At 34.2% G+C, this 20,568-nt stretch overlaps 2 protein-coding genes across 2 annotated transcripts in view; both read right to left on the reverse strand.

Annotated features, from left to right (window-relative positions):
- Positions 1 to 3,637: 3,637 nt before the first annotated feature.
- Positions 3,638 to 5,565, reverse strand: LOC118733578 (protein ANTAGONIST OF LIKE HETEROCHROMATIN PROTEIN 1-like). The gene is made up of 3 exons (XM_036463023.1): positions 5,004 to 5,565; positions 4,825 to 4,930; positions 3,638 to 4,499 (listed from the first exon to the last, which is right to left on the reverse strand). The coding sequence occupies exons 1-3, from the start codon at positions 5,434 to 5,436 to the stop codon at positions 3,932 to 3,934; spliced, it is 1,107 nt and encodes a 368-aa protein (XP_036318916.1). The 5' UTR covers positions 5,437 to 5,565; the 3' UTR covers positions 3,638 to 3,931.
- Positions 5,566 to 7,418: 1,853 nt separating this feature from the next.
- The window catches only part of LOC118753212, a 114,974-nt gene continuing 101,824 nt past the window's right edge, over positions 7,419 to 20,568 (reverse strand). Inside the window, exons 4-6 of the mRNA XM_036488089.1 lie at positions 12,327 to 12,446; positions 8,825 to 8,995; positions 7,419 to 8,452 (exon numbers count right to left, since the gene is read on the reverse strand). Coding sequence (XP_036343982.1) covers positions 7,704 to 8,452; positions 8,825 to 8,995; positions 12,327 to 12,446 — 1,040 coding nt within the window. The 3' untranslated portion in view covers positions 7,419 to 7,703. The remainder of the gene's footprint in view (positions 8,453 to 8,824; positions 8,996 to 12,326; positions 12,447 to 20,568) is intronic.

Below are 20,568 nucleotides of genomic sequence, written 5' to 3' on the forward strand. Positions count from 1 at the left end.
CAAGCGACTCGAATACAAGTAATGTTTTTTTTTTTGGTATGCGGCAACAAATGTCGAAGTAATTTTGGTACGTAAAAGCTACTTTTTGATTGTTGTTTTCTGTTTAAAAGCACAAAAACTTGATAAAAAAGTTTGATGCAGTAAACAATAAATTGACTTCAGTTTTTAATTGAAGCGGCCTGTTGCAGCAACAAAAACAGAAAAAACTTTAAATAAGTAATAATAATAACTTTTAGGGGTTACTCAAAAAAGAGCATAAAAATGAAAGCTGTCATGAATTTTGTTTTAAAATAATTAGTTACAAAAGCGTAAGGTAAAACGTGAAGAGAACTGTTCATTGGCACAAACCTTTTTTGCCGAAAAAACTGCCATAAGCAAAATGTGAAAATTCCATGAAGGAAAAAATTCCGCACTCAAGCGTAAAGGGCAGTCAAATAACCTCATTAACCCATTTCATTTGCCGCGCAAAATGCCAAAAACTCAATCAAACAAAAACCGATTATTAATCAAAGTTCGAAAAGCAGACATTTCTAAACTACAAAACAGAACGCGAGATGAATCAAATAAAAAAATAATTTTATAAAGAAATGAAAAAAAGATAAAAGATAGCAACCAAAGGTGTTTAACAACAAATCTAATTAAAGCAAAGGGCTAATGCAATTTACCAAAATCAAAAATAAAAAACGCTCCTTTGTCACTCACTTTCTTTTGAATTGATTCACTGACATTTGCTTAGCAATCGATTGGAAAGTGTAACTCTTCATCACCTTTGAATATACATACATACATATATACATATAACACAAATTCATACTGTTCATTTATGTTTGTGTGTATTAAATGAATTGACTGGCACCACAGCAAAAGCTTCTTTTGTCTTATTCAAATTTACTGTTACTACGTTTATACGCATGCCTAAGTCGCTTTAATTCATTTCGCCGCGATTCAGAACATATGTATAAACTGAATTTCAATTCGCTTTGAAAGAGCGAAGTGTTTTGGCTCACACTCCATTTCAAATCGGTAGTTTATTTCTCCAGACAGTTAGAAAGAGTGTATAAACACCGCTCTCACTCAAAGCGAATTGGAGATCAGCTGTTCCGCTCAATGTAGCATACGAACAGTGTTACCACAATTTCTTTAATTTAAGATTTATTGCAATTTGTTTTAACATTGTAAAGTAAAACATTAACTAATTTATTAACACATTTGATAGTAAATTATTTATCTTAAATAAAGTATATTTCAAGTATTACCAATTTTTTTTCATGCGAATTAAAGCTTAATTTGTTTCAAAAACTTCAGTGCTACTAAAGTTTTCTGCTGCAGCTCTTATTGAAGAGGAATGGCAGCATTGTATGCCAAACTCAAGTTGATTTTCAGCAAAGAAATACAAGCTGGTGTGAAATGTGAAATAAAATGGAAAATAAAAAGAAAAGAAATATATGGAGAGAAAAAGAAATAATAGAAATGATTTCTATTATAAAAGAAAAGCATATATTAAAATTGTTGGACAGCAAAATAAAAAGGAATCGAAGCATTTTTGAAGAAGTGGCTCGTGCATTGAATTCCAAAGGAATCAAAAAGGACGCCATCCAAATTAGAGCGAAGTTCAAATCGCTGAAAAGCGATTATTACAAAGCCAAGCGGAATAATAATAGCAGTGGTGCTGAAAGACAAACCTGTGATTATTTCGAAATGTTAGATGAAGTGCTTGGTCATCGACCTGCAGTATCTGTAGAGGGCGTGGACACTTCACAAACCGAGCGGCCAGCAGACAACACAAATACTTCGCAAAGCAGCTATTTAGAAGTGGAAGCAGATTGTATTGAAGAAAACGATCATGCCGATGGTTCGGAATCCAGTCCCGCATGCAGTACTCCTCGTAATCCGAAAACGTTCAAAAATCAAAGTGCGTTAAGTATTGTGGTTAAAGACGTGTTTGCATATCATAAAGACATGTTATGTATTTTCAGAAAAAAACTCATATCTGAAAGCTATGGAGTCTTTTACAAACGAGTGGAAAAAAATGCAGGAAAACTTAGTCGATTCCTTGAAGAAGCAAGACGAAACCCATTTTAGTAAAGTGGAACTTCTATTAGAAAGAAATCGCAAAGAGACGCAAAAAATGTTAGAGGATGATCGCCACGAAACCGCCAAGATGTTTTCTTCTCTGTTAAGCACGATGCAGATGTCACAACCGTCAAACATTCCTGTTTACATGCCTCATCATTTTCTCTCACCCTCACTTGCTTTGGCCCCGGAAATCGTATCAGCAACGCCTGGTGAATTTGATATTTTTAGGTCACAGCAATCTCCAGAATAAACACTTTTCATCGCTTGTTTCATTCACAACATTCATATTTTCAATTACATTTACAGTGGCGCCCACGTAAAGAGCACACTTTCGTTGTTTACAATATTCAGTGTTTAACGTGATTTATTATATTTATGATTTATTATACTAGAATTGAATAGGCTACAAAACTGCATACCCCATAAGTTTCTAAGGATTCTGAAAAGTGCAAAATTTTGATGAATTTTTTTTTAAATCTTTAAAAAAATTTCCTGAATTGTGCACACGGTTTTTAACTTTGCCTTATATGGTTTATGTTATAGAATCTACTATATTTTTACAAAAACTTTACGAAAACGTGACATTGTAAAAAATCTAGGTGTGCGATTTACGTGAGCGCCGCTGTATATAAACATATAATGAGTACGAAATGCATTTATTTGTAGTCTTTTGTGAACTTTTTGTTTTTTTAAATGTTTAATATACTGTTGCCATACATTAAATAAAATTAAATCAACATGCGCTTATGCATATTTATACATACATATACGTACTTATGTTTATTAGTTTTTGAGTTATCGCATCGCTAGATAGGACTTCGGTACGACGCCATATAAAAATTAAATTAACTTAATTAAAAATTTAAATTTAAAAACATAACTGATGCTTTTTTAATAACTAGGCCAACGTAAAATATTCATTTTTTCATTACAAAATTTCATTCAATTTCTCATCTCATGTGCGTCGAAACAGACAAAGAAAATTATAATTAAATGAAAGTTTCAAAAGTATTTGAACAAATTTTAAAGTAATTATAAAATAATACAGCTAGTTTCTTTAACTAAAATGTATGATACAAAAGCACCTGAACAGTTTTATCAGGTCGGACTATTTTTCTTTTATACAGGGTGTCCGAAAATAACAAGCCTAACTTGAGGAGATGGTAGGTGGTGGGGTGAGCTCCCTGATAAGCAAACAAATTTAAGGCAAAAGTGTCACCGTTTTTGAAATATTTGTTATTTTTTATTAAAGTATGGTTAATGCTTAGAAAAATTCAACAAATTTTCATTAAAATTTTGAACTTTTTATTCTGAATTTCTAGAAAATTTTTGGGTATGCAATTTTATAGTCTTGCAGTTTGCTGGCATGCATTTCTTATGGAAGAAAATGCACTAGCCCGTTTGCTAAGAAATTTTAAACAAATCACCGTCATATTTTATAAATTGCACTTGTTGTATGAAAAAAACGTTAAAGTCGTCAGCAAAAAAAACTAAAAAAATCAACGCGATTTTTAGCAGGTTTAAACTTGCACTTCATCTGACTAAAATTGTATGGGCTGTACCCAAAAATTTTCTAGAAATTCAGAATAAAAGTTCAAAATTTTAATGAAAATTTGTTGAATTTTTCTAAGCTCTGTATAAAAAACTGAAGTTTGGAGTTATATGGCTTTTGTCATATAATGCGCTATAATTTTCTGAAAAATCGGCGAACGTTAAGCAAACAAAAGAAAAATAGTCAGAACTGGTCAAAATGTCTAGGTGCTATTATTTTGATCAGTGGTAAAGAATTATGATAGCTTTTAATTATAATTGCTTCTTACTAAAGCTATATAATTAGTCTTTTTGAGTTTGGTAGTCAGTAATTAAAATAAGTGGTTTTCAAAGGAAAATTGTCTTTTAAAAAATTTTTCAAATTGTTTCGCAAATGCTTAGGGTCAACATTGTCATCAAAAATTATTTCACTAGAAAGGGTGTCTTGAGGCTGCGGAAATTCTCTTATATTTAGAGCTGATTGTGCCCACGTTTCTAAATAGGATTCTTTCTGTTGTTCAACAAAATTATGTAATATAGCACAAGCTAAGACAACTTGCGGAACGAAAGTAGGATTCACATCAATTCTTTTAGTTAGGCATCGCCAACGACCTTTAAGTCGACCAAAAGCATTTTCGACGACTATTCGGGCAGAACTCAAGTGGCAATTAAAAGATTCTTCGGCTGCATTCAAACTTCCGGTGTATGGTTTTATTAACCAGGGAAGAAGTGGATACGCAGGATCTCCAATAAGAAATAGTGGCGTTTCAACACCATTTATTAATTTTGTATGCCTCGGAATTAATGTCGATGAGTTTTTAAACAATCCCGACTCCTTAAAAACCGTCGCGTCATGAGTGCTTCCAGGTAACTTAACGCTGACATCTGTGAACCTTAATAAAAAAATGTAATTTTTTACAATATATCGTTATATAATATGGGTATTTTAACAACTTAAGGCGGATCTCCATAGCATGCGTATACGTATGCGTGCGTTTGACAGAAAAATTGAATATACAAATGTTTATGGCAGCACCTACATAGCAACGCATCAAAATGTAAGAAAATTGTATGAATTTTGATTTCTAAGCGTAAATGTCAAACGCACGCATACGGATGCGCATACTATGGAGGTCCGCCTTTATTTAACTACTAAAGTAACAAAATGTAAAAATGTTTCCCATTGGTTCTAATGTACATATGCATGCATATACATACATGTAGTTGCTATCCACCACTCCTTGCATTACGATGGAAGGCCACCCCTTTCTATTAATATAATCTAGGTATCCTTGACTTGGTGGCAAGATCGGTATGTGGGTTCCTAAAATGTTTAATTTCCAGAGTTTTAGTTATGTATGGATATGCATATAAGCCTTCAGGTTGGTTAAAATTACCATCGATAGCGCCAATAATGTTTGGTATATGCGATTTTTTCTCAAATTCACTTGCAATTAATAACGCATCTCCCACCTGTGGAAACTTGATAAACTCTGTTTTTAGCTGAATTAACGCGTTCACGACGAGGTGAAAATATTTGTGAACAGTGCTTTTGTGCACACCAAAGACATCACCAATAACTCGGTATTCTCCACAGGAAGCCAATTTATATAAACAAATGGCTACTTGCTTCTCTATAGCAAGGGGTGGAGTGATACATGGCACACAATCGTTTTTAAGAAAGCACTCTAGTTTTTCGCAAAGCAGTAGGAACGATTTTTTACTCATACGGAAAGCTTCGATGTAGCACTCATCATTTTCTGGCTGCTGCAGCGTCCACCAGAAGTTCTCCTTCCTTTTCCGTTTGTGGAAACGTCGAATTCGAGGCATATTCGTAGCAAAAAATATGTTTGGTAAATTAGCCTGGGACCCAACCAATTCTCTCACATTATTTCTTTTTTCATTGTTTGAATTCCAAATATTCGCATCAGTATTTAAAAGCTGATTAATAACAATCGTTCTTTTTCTTTGCCACGATTTTATAATGCCGAATAAAACTAGATTTTTCTCACTTTCCATTACGTTAACTTATAAAATGTCAAATGAAAACAGCTGATTTTGTTTGCTTTTGAAGACGGTTACTTTGATGCCGATATAAAGCCGTAAGCATAAACACTACAGCGAAATGTGTACGGTGTCAATGCGCTTTGAATTAAGTCGATTATTCTGTGCGTATAAACGTAGTATGTATCGCATTTCGAACAGTTCCGGCTTCTGTATCATTTCTAATTATGACTGCAGACACTGTTATTCATGTATATCTCTACACAAGTAGGAGCAGCTCCCCTTCTGCATTTGAGTATAAATTTCGCTTTCAACGCGCTTGTTTAAATCTGTCAGTGAGTTATAATATCTATTGAATGGTATCTATGTACACATGTGCATTAGGCTGGTTCAAAACATTTTTTCCCAGTCACCGGCCAGAACTGAAGAATTTAAAAAATATCACCGCACAGTGGTTTAAAACTGGAAATTACTGTTCATAATTCTTTGCAGCCTTCAATTTTCAACCAATTGGATTAATCTTTTTAAATGAAAGCGTATAGAACTAGCAAGAGACCAGTTGAGCCCGATTTTTGAATCTTTATTTCTTAATATTAAATTTTTTAGTGCAAAGTGCAGAAAAAGTAGCAATTTTGAAAAAAATCGATTTACCTGTTCCTTAACTGTTATATGTATATAATAAAAACTAGTTGAAAAAATTGTAGGGTTCCCTCAAAAGGAAAAAAGAAAAATTTTAAATGTTATAAACAAAATTTTCACCAAAATTAAAAATAAATTGTTTTTGAGTTTTCCGAAAAATTTGGGGTATGCAATGTTATAGACCAAAAAATTTTTGGTATACAAAAAATGCAAGTTTTAAGTGGCTAAGAGGACTGGTTGATTTTTAGTTATTTTTTTCGCTAACATTTTGAGCACATCTGCCAGATAAATGGGAAATAAAAGTGTTTGTATTATCAAAAATCAACGCGAACTCTTAGGCACTTGTAACTAACACTTTATTCTTTCAAAATGTATTGATATATAAAACTGAATACCCAAAATTTGTCTAAAAACAAAAAAATCTAATTTTGGTGGACAATTTTTTATAACATTAATTTTTATTCTTTTTGAGATATTTTTTTTTGTTTTTCGTTAAATTTTGTTGTTTGCATTATGCAAAATTTATTAACTGGAACAGGAGATTCGATCTCTTTTAGAGCTTGAAAACTGAGTTTTATTTTTTTTCTTATGTCTCAAGGTTCAAAGAATAATTTGAAATCGGTTAGATGAGTGTGCCACATCTCACATATGAGTGAGAAATGGTTGCATTCAATGGAAACACCGAAAAAAAGTGTAAATAAAAAATGCGCATAACCTAACCTATATATTTTAGTATTGATATTTACAAATTGAAATTTTGTGTATTTACTTTAGATTACCTTAATCAGTAAATGATTGTTGTCCTTATCAAATATACCTAACTGCATACTAAGTAAGAGTTACTATACATATTTACTGATCATTGCAATCGATGAGCATACATTTAAATATGTGCTTATATTCATCTCATGTCTCAATTAGTATATACAAAATATGTTTATTTATGCAATTATTGTTTTTGTTTATTTCGCTTTCGTAACATTTAACTTTTATCAACTCCAATTACTAGGTAACTTGACTAACAGCTTAACATTTTTTTGCATCTGCTTAATATTCAAATGCTGGTCTACAGAAAGTGAAAAATCGGTTATTAGCTGATTTCCTTTTATTTTCGATATTTCAATCAACTTATTATGTTTCTTTTGTATTTTAGCTAAACTAATTCTCATTATTATTTTTTTTTGTATTAAAGGTTAAACATTTCATACAAACCTGTTTAAATTCATTTTCAACGCAACACACTGCAACGCAAAATTCAACTAGCAACTGCAACAGGAGACACTACATGCAACATCGGCGCATTCGACACATTCGACACATTGACAGCATCCGTTGAACACCGGCGCGCGCACCATGGTTTGTGCGTCACTCACATCCTCGCCGAAATGAATGTCGACGCGCATAACGGCAGGCCGCGCTGGGGCAACGCATTGACATTTAACGACAACCGCGTATTATAATAAATTCCCACAGAATGAAGTGATTAAAGTGGAAACGAGCAAAGCGAACAGCGTCTGCAGCCACTGACCAAGCCAACGGTAATGGCTTTCGTTCAGCTGTTGCCGCCACCACCACCAACACCAGCAGCCATTGTGGCACACCGACGCAAAGCGCCCCTCATGTTGTGTCCGCGCGACCGCCGATCGCAGCTCGTTATTCTCCACTGCGTCGCGCACTTCCGTTTTGCCACCAAACATGCCGACAAAGCTGTCATAAAACGGAGGCTTGCGCGCTATGCTACCAAAGTACGCCACCGCGAAACCGCTACTAATGCTAATGCCGCCGCCGCTTGTGGCACCCAGGTTGCCGAAATCGAGATTGGCAATACCACCGACTCCGCCAATGCCACCACCACCACCACCGCCGACACCACCTGAATTATGATGGTGATGGCGACCGTCTGATGCACCACCAGCCGAGGCGAGTTGCCCGCCGCTACCTCCACCGATGCCAGTGCCGGCGCCGGACATGGCCGGCCGATGTGTCGCCGACTTCTGACCATTCGCGTAGTAGATGTTTGGCGTTAACGGCGGCGACGGTAATTCGCTGTCATCGAAATCCTCCGCTGAGCCGTATAGGTCTTCGTCGTCTGGCTGATATGTGACTTTGACTTGCTTCATTTTTAGCACGTCATTGGTGTCCGCATCGCTGCTGCCACCGGCATGTTTGCCCGCTGGATTTTTACGATTTGGACCGGGAATTTCTGTGGTGCGAGTAACGACATGAAATGAAATATATAAAATAAAAAAACATGAAGTGAATAAAAGTGTAAGTAAATGCCACAATAACAAATGAAGCGAAAAAATACAAAACATAAATGCAAACGGCCAAGAAAATCAAGTAAATTCACGCGAATGTTAATCAAAGTCGCTGTAGTGCGCGCGCTCTACTTTACGACCATCAGCATGGACAGAAAATTGGCCAAGATAATTGAAATAAAGAGAAAAGCATAAGACAACGTAAAAAAAAGTGAAAAGTAAAATAAAAAACTGGAATGGAAAAAAATATGTAAAACTCGATGGCCGGGAGTAAATGAAAAAGCAGTTGTTGGTGGAAAAGTACATTTTGAACTTACCATAAAGCCTTATGCTGCTATCCACCTCACCGAGTGAGTTCTTCGCTATGCAACGGTATGAGCCGACATCATCTTTTTGGAATTTACGCACAATCATTGTCATCTTCGTCTCGTACATGGATTTCGAGGACTCCTGCACATGATATCTTGATGAGGATACAATCATTTCACCTGTTGGTTATATAGAGAAATTAATTATACTTAATTGCGCACGTAGAAATAACGCAAATGTAAAATAGCAAGCGGAAAGCCAAAGAGTCAATTTGAATATACTTTATAGCAAATTAAGTAGTTTTACAAATAAGAGTCTCTGCTAAAGTTCAAAACAAATTCTGAATGTCAAATTTTTAGCTATATTGCTTTATTAAAACACTTCCTCGTAAAAACAACATAAAGTTTTAGAGCTTGCCGCAACGCCGTTAAAGAGCTGGGCAGGTATATCTGAGACATATCGGATAAGCCAAAACATGTTTACTTGGTACACTGATAGCTCATCGACCGAAGAGTGTACCGGGAAAGGTGTAGTTGGACCGAGGTTAAGATACTCGGAAACCATGGGAAAACCTATGTCCATTTCCCAGGCTGAAACGTACACCATAGAAAGATGCGCGGACTTTAATATCAAACGAAACTACCAGAATCAGAATATCGTCATCTTGACCGACAGCAAAGCGGCTATCAAAGCCCTCAGATCTCAAGAGGTAACATCTCAACGGATGATAGAGTGCCTGGACAAGCTAAATACTCTTGGTCTGACCAATCGAGTTTACGTTCTGTGGATTCCGGAATATATTGGTATTAAAGGGAACAAGATAGCCGATAAACTAGCGAAGAAAGGTGCATTCAACCCTTTCATCGGCCCAGAGCCCTTCTATGCGCTGCCCTAAGATCTCCTAACTCCTGACTTATACTCGTATTGGCGTGTCCTTCTAGGAAGGGAAATATGCTCTTTTCTGACTATTTTTTGAGCTCATTAAGAGGGTCAGAATTCTGAGACTTTTTGACTCTAAAATGAGTTCGAATGTTTATAGGGTTATTTTTTTTTTACCCGAGCGCACTTATGCACAAGGGTGTTATAACTTTGTTCACATAACAGTGATGTTTTAGTAATTACTGAATCTTAGTTACTCAAAATGGATATTTGCAATGATTTTTAGACAAAAAATTAGAATATTTTAAATGTTTGTGTATACATAGCTTGGTAACCGCTTCACCAATTACTCCCAAACTCAGCACAGTTATTGGCCTTGATACAACATACCAAACGACTGAAAATTTAAAAAATCGGATAATAACTACGCCCACATCCCATATAACGGTAATTTAGAGAAATACGAAATCTTCGATAAACCAGTAAATATTAAATCTACCTTGTTTTAAACATGTATACTGTATTAGTTTTAAGAAATGGATAAAAAAAAGTAGAGTCGTAGGCCTATATACTTTTTCAATAAAAAAACGGTGTAGTGGTTATTTATAAGTGCACACTACCATTACGCAGGGTATAGGATAGAGCCCAGTTTCCGACTAATAAAAAAAAAATGTTTTTTCTAATAGCGTTCGCCTCTAGGCCGGCAATGGCAAATCTCCGAATGTATTTCTGCCATGAAAAATAGATTCTCATAAAAATACAATCGCCGTTGGGAGTCGGCGTAAAACTGTAGGTCCCTCTCCTTTGTGTGACAACATCAAGACGCACGCCGAAGCTAAGCCAAACTTTTATTTTTTATTAAATCGAAAAATTTACAATTTTTGTAAAAATATCTCGAAAACATGTAATTTTAATGAAAAGTGAATTACTAACAAAATATAATTTTATGATCAACTCTTTTTCTTTAATCGAAATTGTTAATTAAAAAAGCAAATACTTTTTTAACAACTAAAGAAGTAAAAGTTCGGGCGAAACCCAAATACCGTCGTCCTAACTTTCCCTAAACTACCTAAAAGTCTATAACACTCTTATTAATTGTTAACAGATTGTTGTTAGTATTAACTTGCAGTACATGAGCGTCCTCAGTTATTGAAATATCGGAGTTTTCGTATATCCAAAATTTACCGGGTGTAGGTTTAGTCTGATTTTAATAATTTTTAACGAATTTCTTTTCCGTACCAATGTTATTTAGTGCACCGAGTTTTGTAGAAATTGCAAAATCGGTTATCGAGTTACACATTCGTGGTCTTAAGTGGGCGGCGCTACGCCCAAAATCAAGAAATTTATAATAACCGAATTTTGTGCTCAGTGGTTATTGCAAAAATCGGTTTGCAGTCAATTGACTTCAGTAGTTACTGATTTATCGCAGTTTTCGTCTTTCTGTAAATTACCGTTATTTGGGAAGTTGTGCACAAGCGCGCCCGGGTATAAAAAGTAGCTCCTTAAACCTCCAAAGATTTTTACTATCTTACAATTAAAAATTTTCCTGCAATTAAAAGATCTTTAATCAATCAAGAATTGAGGCTGTCGTCCTTTTTGAATATACAATTTTGCCTTTGCACCACTGTGCGTCGGAGTTGCCTACTAAAGCTGCCTGGATTGTTCACGTTCCCCAGGATGAGCGAAGGCGCTCGCAAGATTAAGATTTGAGTATAGTCGACCAACTATAACTGCATATCCAATACAATAATACATACATATAATACAAGATAGTCCGAAAATTTAACAAAATACCAAAAAAAAAAGCGTTTTTATTCAAACTTTTAAATGGAGTTCTAACTGAGCTTACCAACTATAAGTTTCTACTACTTGTGTATAATTATTCGCCATTAACTTTACGAAGTAGGCAGCAATTGAGACGGTATAACCAAAATGATTTTTTTTTTCAGCGCCACATCATACGTATACATATTGCATTTGGCGCGGTTTGAAAACCCCTTACAAAAATTGTTAAAGAGATTCTAGTGAAGATTTGGACTAATTCTTATTTTTGTGAGAGAATAAAACGAGATTGTCATTTTAAATATAAATTAATAATTTAATATATATCTCACAACTTTTGCAAAAAAGACATTATGTTCTCGCCATAAAATTTACCCATAATACTGACTTAATTTATGCTCATTAACTTCACAGTTTCACAATTATTTATAGATCCTCTCGAATTACATTCATCCAATAACTACATATGTATGTATGTACTATAACATATAAACTATACAGATCATTGTCTAGCAAACCTAGTTATGACCCCGATGGTTGGCTATTTGACCTTTGATTGCTTCACTAGTTGACTCTATATTCATTTACTGTATAACTGGGCCAAGCGTACGTAGCTACATACATACGAACATATATTTATATGAGTATGTGTTGAGTTCCGTAATGGCACCACATGTTGGAAATGTCTATAAAATGCAAAAATAATGACTCACCATTACCGTCGCTGCCAACAATTCAACAACAGCAATATACATAGTTACCGCTCACATCACATCACATCATATACAGTGCGGTTACTGTGTATGTACATATGTATGTATACACCAACAACATTCTAACTTAACTTACCAGTGTCCTTAATCCAGTAGTTAATTGATTTTGGTGAGGCCTCGACGTGACACTCGATCTGGACATCAGTGCCAAGCGGTGCGCCAACTAATTGATTCGGTACTTGAATGACAGGATGAACTGCAAAGACAAAGACCATAAATCAAAAAAGAATGCCAGCAAAATCTCGAGGGCTGTGGCGGGAGGGGGTGGCTGTGGTGCCTGAGTGCGTAGCGGTAAAGAGAGGCGGTAAATTACCTACGGTACATGTACAAGCACATATGTACGTACGTATGTATACTCATACATACATATCTATAAAATGTTGATAGTGCAACATATGCCGCTCGGTCAATTAAGGAGTGCTTTATGTAGTGGTGTAATGTTATGGTAATTTTTAAAGTTTATTGAAAAGAGCTGGAAGTTTGGCACGAAGCTCACTAATAGCACTAATATTTAATGTGTCGAAAAACATACATAGATATGTGTGTACATAAATACTTACATATTTACATCCATAGAATGCGTGTATTGGTATTGAATATGTATTTACAATTACCATACCAATTGCACTGACCGTCGAAATTTTGTGTAAACAGTTATCTAATTCGCAACGATGCAGAATTAAATCATTATTTGGCTCGTTTTTATTCAATGATTTTCAAGACTATTTAAGGATTTTTGAATCCTCTGGACTATTTCGTGATTTTCGGAACAATCGGAATTTTTAATTTTATTTACTTATTTATTTATTTTTTCATTTTATCATTTCCACCAAATATACGTTCCGTCCAATATGTCTATATTTTAATTTCTTGAAATAAATTCGACTAGTTACATATGAGTAGTCCACTTGCAAACAGGGTTATGTGATTTTATTAGAGTAAGCCATAAATTAAAAAAAAAACGACTACGACAAGAAGTAACATTTAAATTGAATCTTTTTTATAACCTAATAACATTATAACCTAGCAAAAAATAACATTAACAGTCTATACGACATAAAGTAGTTTTGTAAGTTTATCAGAAGATATAGACCTTTGAAAGTTTATAAATAAGTATGATAGCGACTTTTGCCAGAGTAGTTAATATTTGATGCTATTTTTCTGAATATTGAAATATTTTGTATTGTGTTGTTAGGGGACATAAAACTACCAGTATTGCGTTACCCATCAAAAACTAAAAATGGAAAAAAAAAATTTAGATAGCGCACATTGCAAGTGGACTACTCATATGTATGTGTGCATGAAAAAATTACAAATATTATTTCTCCAATGCTTCGTCTTTAAAAGAATAAATTGTACTGAATATTTTTTCGTTCGTAACTTCTATAACTCAGTGGATGTTAAGTAAAGCTAAACCATTTAATCCTTGTCCCCCACTTGCGTTCGCTGGAAGCAACTGTCACGGAAAGTGTTGCGCCTATCTGCAAGAATCGGATACTTTTAGGTAAGTGATTGTTTCCAAGCATCAAGTGCGTCTAGGAATGGCTATTCATCAAACTTAATAATTGCATTATAAACTGCATAAAGTAATAAATGTGTAAACTTAACAAATCAACATTTTCAAAATTTATATGGACACTCGTTTACAAATTCGGCAGCCGGAGGGTCAGAAATTTTCAGTTTAAAATAGTTAATTATTTTTACAGAATGCATTTAAAACGTAGAATTTTTTGTTTTGGTGATTCACGGATGTTGAAAATACACCTTTTCTCCCAGATTGGTAAGTTAATTGTATCTCAAAATATGGGTCAGTTACGCCGCGTTTAAGTCGAAACTCTAAATGATATTGAACATGCAGAATGCTGAAAGATGCAGTTTGAGTTCAATTACATATTTTTACCATTTCGAAAGATTCGAAAACCTTAAAATTCAAACCAAAGATATGGATTTAGTAAATATGTAGTACTTTAAGGGACCATGTAAGTTCCAAGGCGAATTCATACAAGGTAGTGTTACCAGAGCATCTAGATGGACAGCTCATGACCAAAACACCCATCATACTTCAGTATGATTGAACATTTTTGTGAGATTAGCTTTGTTATTATATAAATCGAGTTCCGGAGGGTCGGCTGCTAAACAGCGATGGCGATAAAAGTCGATTACTCAACATACTTCAGATGACTTGAAATTCGGATATAATTTTATATGCAATATAAAGAAAATGAATTCAAGGTTGCCGGCTATTTTTTAATGGTCTTAAAGTACTCACAGCTCATGCCGAAATAGCATTGTTGCAAGTTTAAGTCAACATACTTCAGATGGGCTGTCCTTTTGACAGTACATTATAACTAGATGAAATATCTACAGCCATCCTATTCTGGTGGTCACATCCTATGAAAAATACCAAAAACGTCATTTCCGTGAGTGCGGGCGTGCGAGTTATCTATCAACATCACTATTTAGTCCAGTTGAAAGTAAATTTCCAGTTACTGTTATATTTTCTAATTATTTACTTATTTTTACGCTTCCAACCTTGTATTGATTCACCTTGGTTTGTTCTTTATATGCAGATTTTTGAAAATAGTTGAAAGTTCATACAAACTTTTACGGAAATAAAAACAGTAGTGTCTTGGTTTACGCAACTAACTAAATGAAAATTAAATGCTTAAAATTTTCCGCAGGTATTGCGGGCGGAGAGTTTGAACCCCCAAAACCCATACCTGCATTCGCCCCTACCTGGTACGAAAGAGATATAACGGGTGCTTTTTAAGAGCTTGATAACTTTTTTTTAAAAAAAAACGCATAAAATTTGCAAAATCTCATCGGTTCTTTATTTGAAACGTTAGATTGGTCCATGACATTTACTTTTTGAAGATAATTTCATTTAAATGTTGACCGCGGCTGCGTCTTAGGTGGTCCATTCGGAAAGTCCAATTTTGGGCAACTTTTTCGAGCATTTCGGCCGGAATAGCCCGAATTTCTTCGGAAATGTTGTCTTCCAAAGCTGGAATAGTTGCTGGCTTATTTCTGTAGACTTTAGACTTGACGTAGCCCCACAAAAAATAGTCTAAAGGCGTCAAATCGTATGATCTTGGTGGCCAACTTACCGGTCCATTTCTTGAGATGAATTGTTCTCCGAAGTTTTCCCTCAAAATGGCCATAGAATCGCGAGCTGTGTGGCATGTAGCGCCATCTTGTTGAAACCACATGTCAACCAAGTTCAGTTCTTCCATTTTTGGCAACAAAAAGTTTGTTAGCATCGAACGATAGCGATCGCCATTCACCGTAACGTTGCGTCCAACAGCATCTTTGAAAAAATACGGTCCAATGATTCCACCAGCGTACAAACCACACCAAACAGTGCATTTTTCGGGATGCATGGGCAGTTCTTGAACGGCTTCTGGTTGCTCTTCACTCCAAATGCGGCAATTTTGCTTATTTACGAAGCCATTCAACCAGAAATGAGCCTCATCGCTGAACAAAATTTGTCGATAAAAACACATTTCGAACCGAACACTGATTTTGGTAATAAAATTCAATGATTTGCAAGCGTTGCTCGTTAGTAAGTCTATTCATGATGAAATTTCAAAGCATACTGAGCATCTTTCTCTTTGACACCATGTCTGAAATCCCACGTGATCTGTCAAATACTAATGCATGAAAATCCTAACCTCAAAAAAATCACCCGTTATAAATATGCAGATATTTTAGCGATTCTCCGCTTTGCAAATTTAATTTATCCCGCTTGTTGAGCTATGACCGAAAACTCTTATGGTAAATTTATCCATCGCTTCCAACCTTATGCCTTATTTTTCTGTGAAATTTTCTTCTGCAATGTCGTTTTGCTGCTAAACGAAAAAAATGTCAGAGCCGCCTTGGGATTTTCTTCAGGCCTTCCTCTGCGTAAGTTGCCTTCTTTTAGTTGGAATAAGATTCTATGATTTTCGCAAGGCCACTCAGTGGTACCGCCATGACCATTTTTTTTTTTTAAATTAGAAGGAATCGGCGTAGAACTGCAATTTTCCGTATGTAACCCTCATGGACATAAATCAAGAAAAAAAAAAGAAAAAAATGGCGTCATCGATTTATTTTATAGCATACCTCCTATATAAACCTAAACTCAAAAACGCCCTAAAATGCCATTAAGAGGCACCGATGAATGTAAGAACCCGAAAGTTCGTCCATATATTTATAGTAATAGAATAAGTAAACATACAAAAATGTCCAAAATCGCGTACCTTCCATACAAGCCTAACCTCAAAAAGCTTTAAAAAGCCATAAACAGGCAAGGAAAAGTCCTCGTATTATACCAAGCGCAAACTTGTGCAAGCTGTATTATACAAAAATTGAAAGCAGAAACTCTATATATATATATAAATGTTGCCCCACGGTTGGTAAAACTACTTATCTTTCAAGGTTAAAAACCAGAAAAATTTTAATTTTTAGGCAAAATGCGTTAACTGCTAAATTTAGTGTTACTTTTTGAAACAGATAATAGAAGATGGAGTAAAAAATGATAACTGACACTTTTACAATTTACTACGTCATTTAAAAGTTAATAACCTTCATTATCTATGATTTCTAACGCCAGCGCTAGTTTCGAAGAAAAACAGGTCTGTTAGTTAAATGAGTCTTTACAAAAAGAATTTCAGATAATTGCAGCTGGAATAGAGTATATATATTAATCCTAACTAGTACAAACATAATTAGTGCTATATCACAACAAAAGGGTCGGAAAAGAAAAAAGATATAGTCCGTTGAATTATGCAATGCGCGGAAAAAATTCTAATTTCTTTAAATTAAATATTTATGTATACTGGACGGAAACTCAAGTAATGTAATAATATTTTCAACAATTAGACATATGTCTTTCATGTTAAGCACTAAATGTTCTGTTAGGATGATGTTCGTTTCAGATTTCTGTCACTTGAAACAAGTATGTATGTATTTTTAAATTTTTATGTAGGTATTTTTTTAAAACCGGATCACCCGAAAGGTATAGTATTAGTAATAAATATAAAAAAAGACAAAATCTGACAACATAACTTTTTCCGCCCAAAATACCACTGTGGGCCGTTCAGAATATCTAAGCTCGATTTAACTTCTTCTGTGTAGCATAAAACTTTATTAGCTCAAAAGCTAAATGGATTAATAAATATGTAGATGAGTGGTACGTCAATGGCCATTGATCCTCTTAAGGATTTAATAAAATTCTTCGTTCGCAAACTCTTTTTTATATTTTTCCACAGAACATGTTTAGTGCGTTGCAAATGTGACAACTCAATTAAAAACAACGAAATAATCTCATTGAACCAAAAATAAATGCATTTGCTTATACGTGCCAATACGTTTTACAGTCTCTATCAAATTTAGCTTGAAAGCCTAAAAGACATACTCAAAGTTTCTGAAAAACTTTCACATTTCTGAGATTTTTTAATTGATGGGTTTTCGATTTTTTTGTTGTAAATTTCATAGTAAATCAACATTCAATAAAATACCGTGACTTACCTTTTGCCAATGGAAATTGTACGTGACTTTAGAGGTTAGCAAAAACTGACCAAAGGCAACATTTAATGCAGCTAACTAACACACATGCAAAAAGTTGTGGAATTCAATTCCCATACATAAATATGTATGCATACTCGAATGCACATATACATACGTATGTACATATGAATAAACATATTCATGCTTTTGTATGGCTAAATCATCTGCGGCTCACAAAAACGATTGAATACTGTGGTATTACTGAATATGTTAGCAATTGCCGCAAAAAGGAATCTGCATTCACACTCGCAAGCACTAGGAGTTTGATGAAAAGGCAGATCAGCAAAGTATACAGATGTAAATATACAAATGATAGTCGTAACAAGAACAAAATACTTATACCAATAACAACAAAATTGCCAGCAATATAACATCATCGAGAATGAGTTTATCAGCCGGAGTTCGAGTTCAAATCGGAGTCAATGCAATTTGGAAAATATTCGTTGCAAAATACTGAAGTCAAGCAGAAACCACAGAGCAACCGAAGCGAGTGACATTTTGTTATTATTCCAACGAAGAATGGTCACAGCTTATATCCCTGTGGGGAAACGCACTAATGCCGAACTGGTTCGAAGTGTCAATTGCACCCCGCTGCATTGCTTTGTCGGTAGTGCCGAACTAATTCTAAATTCGAAAGGTGGAATCTATTTCGCTATGCATCCTTTTTTCGAATGATGCGAACTAATTTTAAATTCGACAGATGAGATTTAGTTCATTCTGCAACCCTTTTGCTACAGTTTCAAACCAGTTCCTAATATGTCACCTTAGATTTGGATTTCTAATGGAAAAAAGTTGTGTTTTTATTCTTTGGGACTCAAAAAATTTTGTGTGACTATTTTCTACATATTAAATTTGCATATCACTGAACAGAAATAATTAGAAGTTAAAGAGGTAGATCGATCTAATTGTTTTGGCCTCTTGCAACAAAGTATATTTTTTTTTAGAAAAAATGGACTTAACAACTACTTTTAGTTTTTTTAAGTACCACATTTCGCTGCTTTCGAACTGGTGGGGATCTAGTTACTATCGGACCGGTTAGATTTTGGCGATAAAAATATACTCCGGAACTAGAATTTCGGGTTTAACTGCACGCATATGTGTGTATGTATGTACATAAGTACTAACATACGTTCGTATGTATGTATATAGAAAGTGAAGACGAGCGAAATGAGTTAAAATTTGTAGGTGTATCATTTGCATCTGTGGATTACAGACTACATTTGTACTCATGTATTCCACTGATTTTTTTTTAAGATTTTAAACTGTCCACTTATATTTTTTTACAAATAAAATTCAGCAAACGTGTACCTAGCCGAAAACTTAGGAGATTTTAACATTTTTCCTATTTTAACCCTCTTCAAAATATTTTCAAACTAAAACATTCCTAATCTTCTTTCGTTTGGCATCTGTATTTTTATACATATTTTAATTATTCTCTTAATTCCAGTTGAATTTTACTTTTAAAACCAATTGTAACTCTTCTACATACACTTTAAAAATTAGGCATTTTAAAACCCTTTTTCCGTTGATATACATATTGAAATAAAACATTTAAGTTATTAAAATTTAACTTTTTAAACAGTTAGGGTTGCCAAACAAAAAGCTAAAGATTTCCTAACACATTAATGTTTGCTACCCATATTTTAATATTCCATATAACTTGTGCCTAATTCAATTGAATTAAACTTTTAAAACAAGTGGCAATCCTCTTTAAAATATTTTCAAACCGCAATCTTCTTAAACGTATTTCGGGTGGCAACCCTCTTTAAAATATTTTCATCTGACACCCATAGTTGGCACATATTTCAACTACCTAATTCCCTTAGGTCAAGTAGAAATTGGCTTTTAAACAGGTGTCAACCTTCCTACATTTAATTTAGAAATCAAGCATTTTCAACGCCATGCCTTTTAAATATTCGATATTGTATTGATTTATTTAACTTATTAGATAAATGAAATTGAATTGAATTAATAAAAATTTCGAAAATATTTTAAATGTTCAACTAAAGAAATAGTGTTACTCCTGCATTCGACACCCTTTTACATTTCATATAACTTGTGTCTCCTCTTCAAAATATTTTCAAACCACGCCCGTCATTTAATTCAAGCTGTATTTTACTTTTTAAATAGGTGGCAGCTCTTCTACGTGTATTTCAGAAATTAAGCCTTCTAAACCCCATTTCGATTTCGATTGATACCCATATTTTAATGATTTATATTATTAACTAATTTGAATTTAACTTTTTAAACAGGTGGCAACTCCCTCTACAATATTATCAAGTTAACTCTATTTCGTCTGATACCCATATTGTTAAATATATTCAAGTTACCTACATAATAATGTAATTCCTTTAATTAAAGCTGAATTTGATTTTTTAAAGAGGTGGCAATCCTCCCACATGCGTTTTGGAAATAAAGCCTTTTCAAAACCATTTAGCTTAATAGCCATATTTCACTGAGTCACTTACAGCAGGTTTTACCAGCAGTTTAAGTCGAAAATATTTTTTTATTTTCTGTCATTTTCCATATACAATTCAAAAAATTAAAATCATTTTTAACTTAAATTGCTTTGGTGAAATTGGCTATTAATTAAATTAAGTAAATTTTTTTAACAGGTGGTAAGTCTTTTCATATTCTAACATAATAAAGATAAACACCTTCTCCTCGCCGAAACGATGACGTAGCTATGAGTTTTTCCACAGTCGGACCACGGCAACATAGCCTATAAATTTAAGCAGCTTTCTTTTATATGTATAGATCTAAAATTTTAT

The sequence above is a fragment of the Rhagoletis pomonella genome, unplaced genomic scaffold, assembly GCF_013731165.1.
Source record: "Rhagoletis pomonella isolate Grant_MI unplaced genomic scaffold, Rhpom_1.0 Rhpom_scaffold_00002, whole genome shotgun sequence".
Classification (NCBI taxonomy): Eukaryota; Metazoa; Arthropoda; class Insecta; order Diptera; family Tephritidae; genus Rhagoletis; species Rhagoletis pomonella.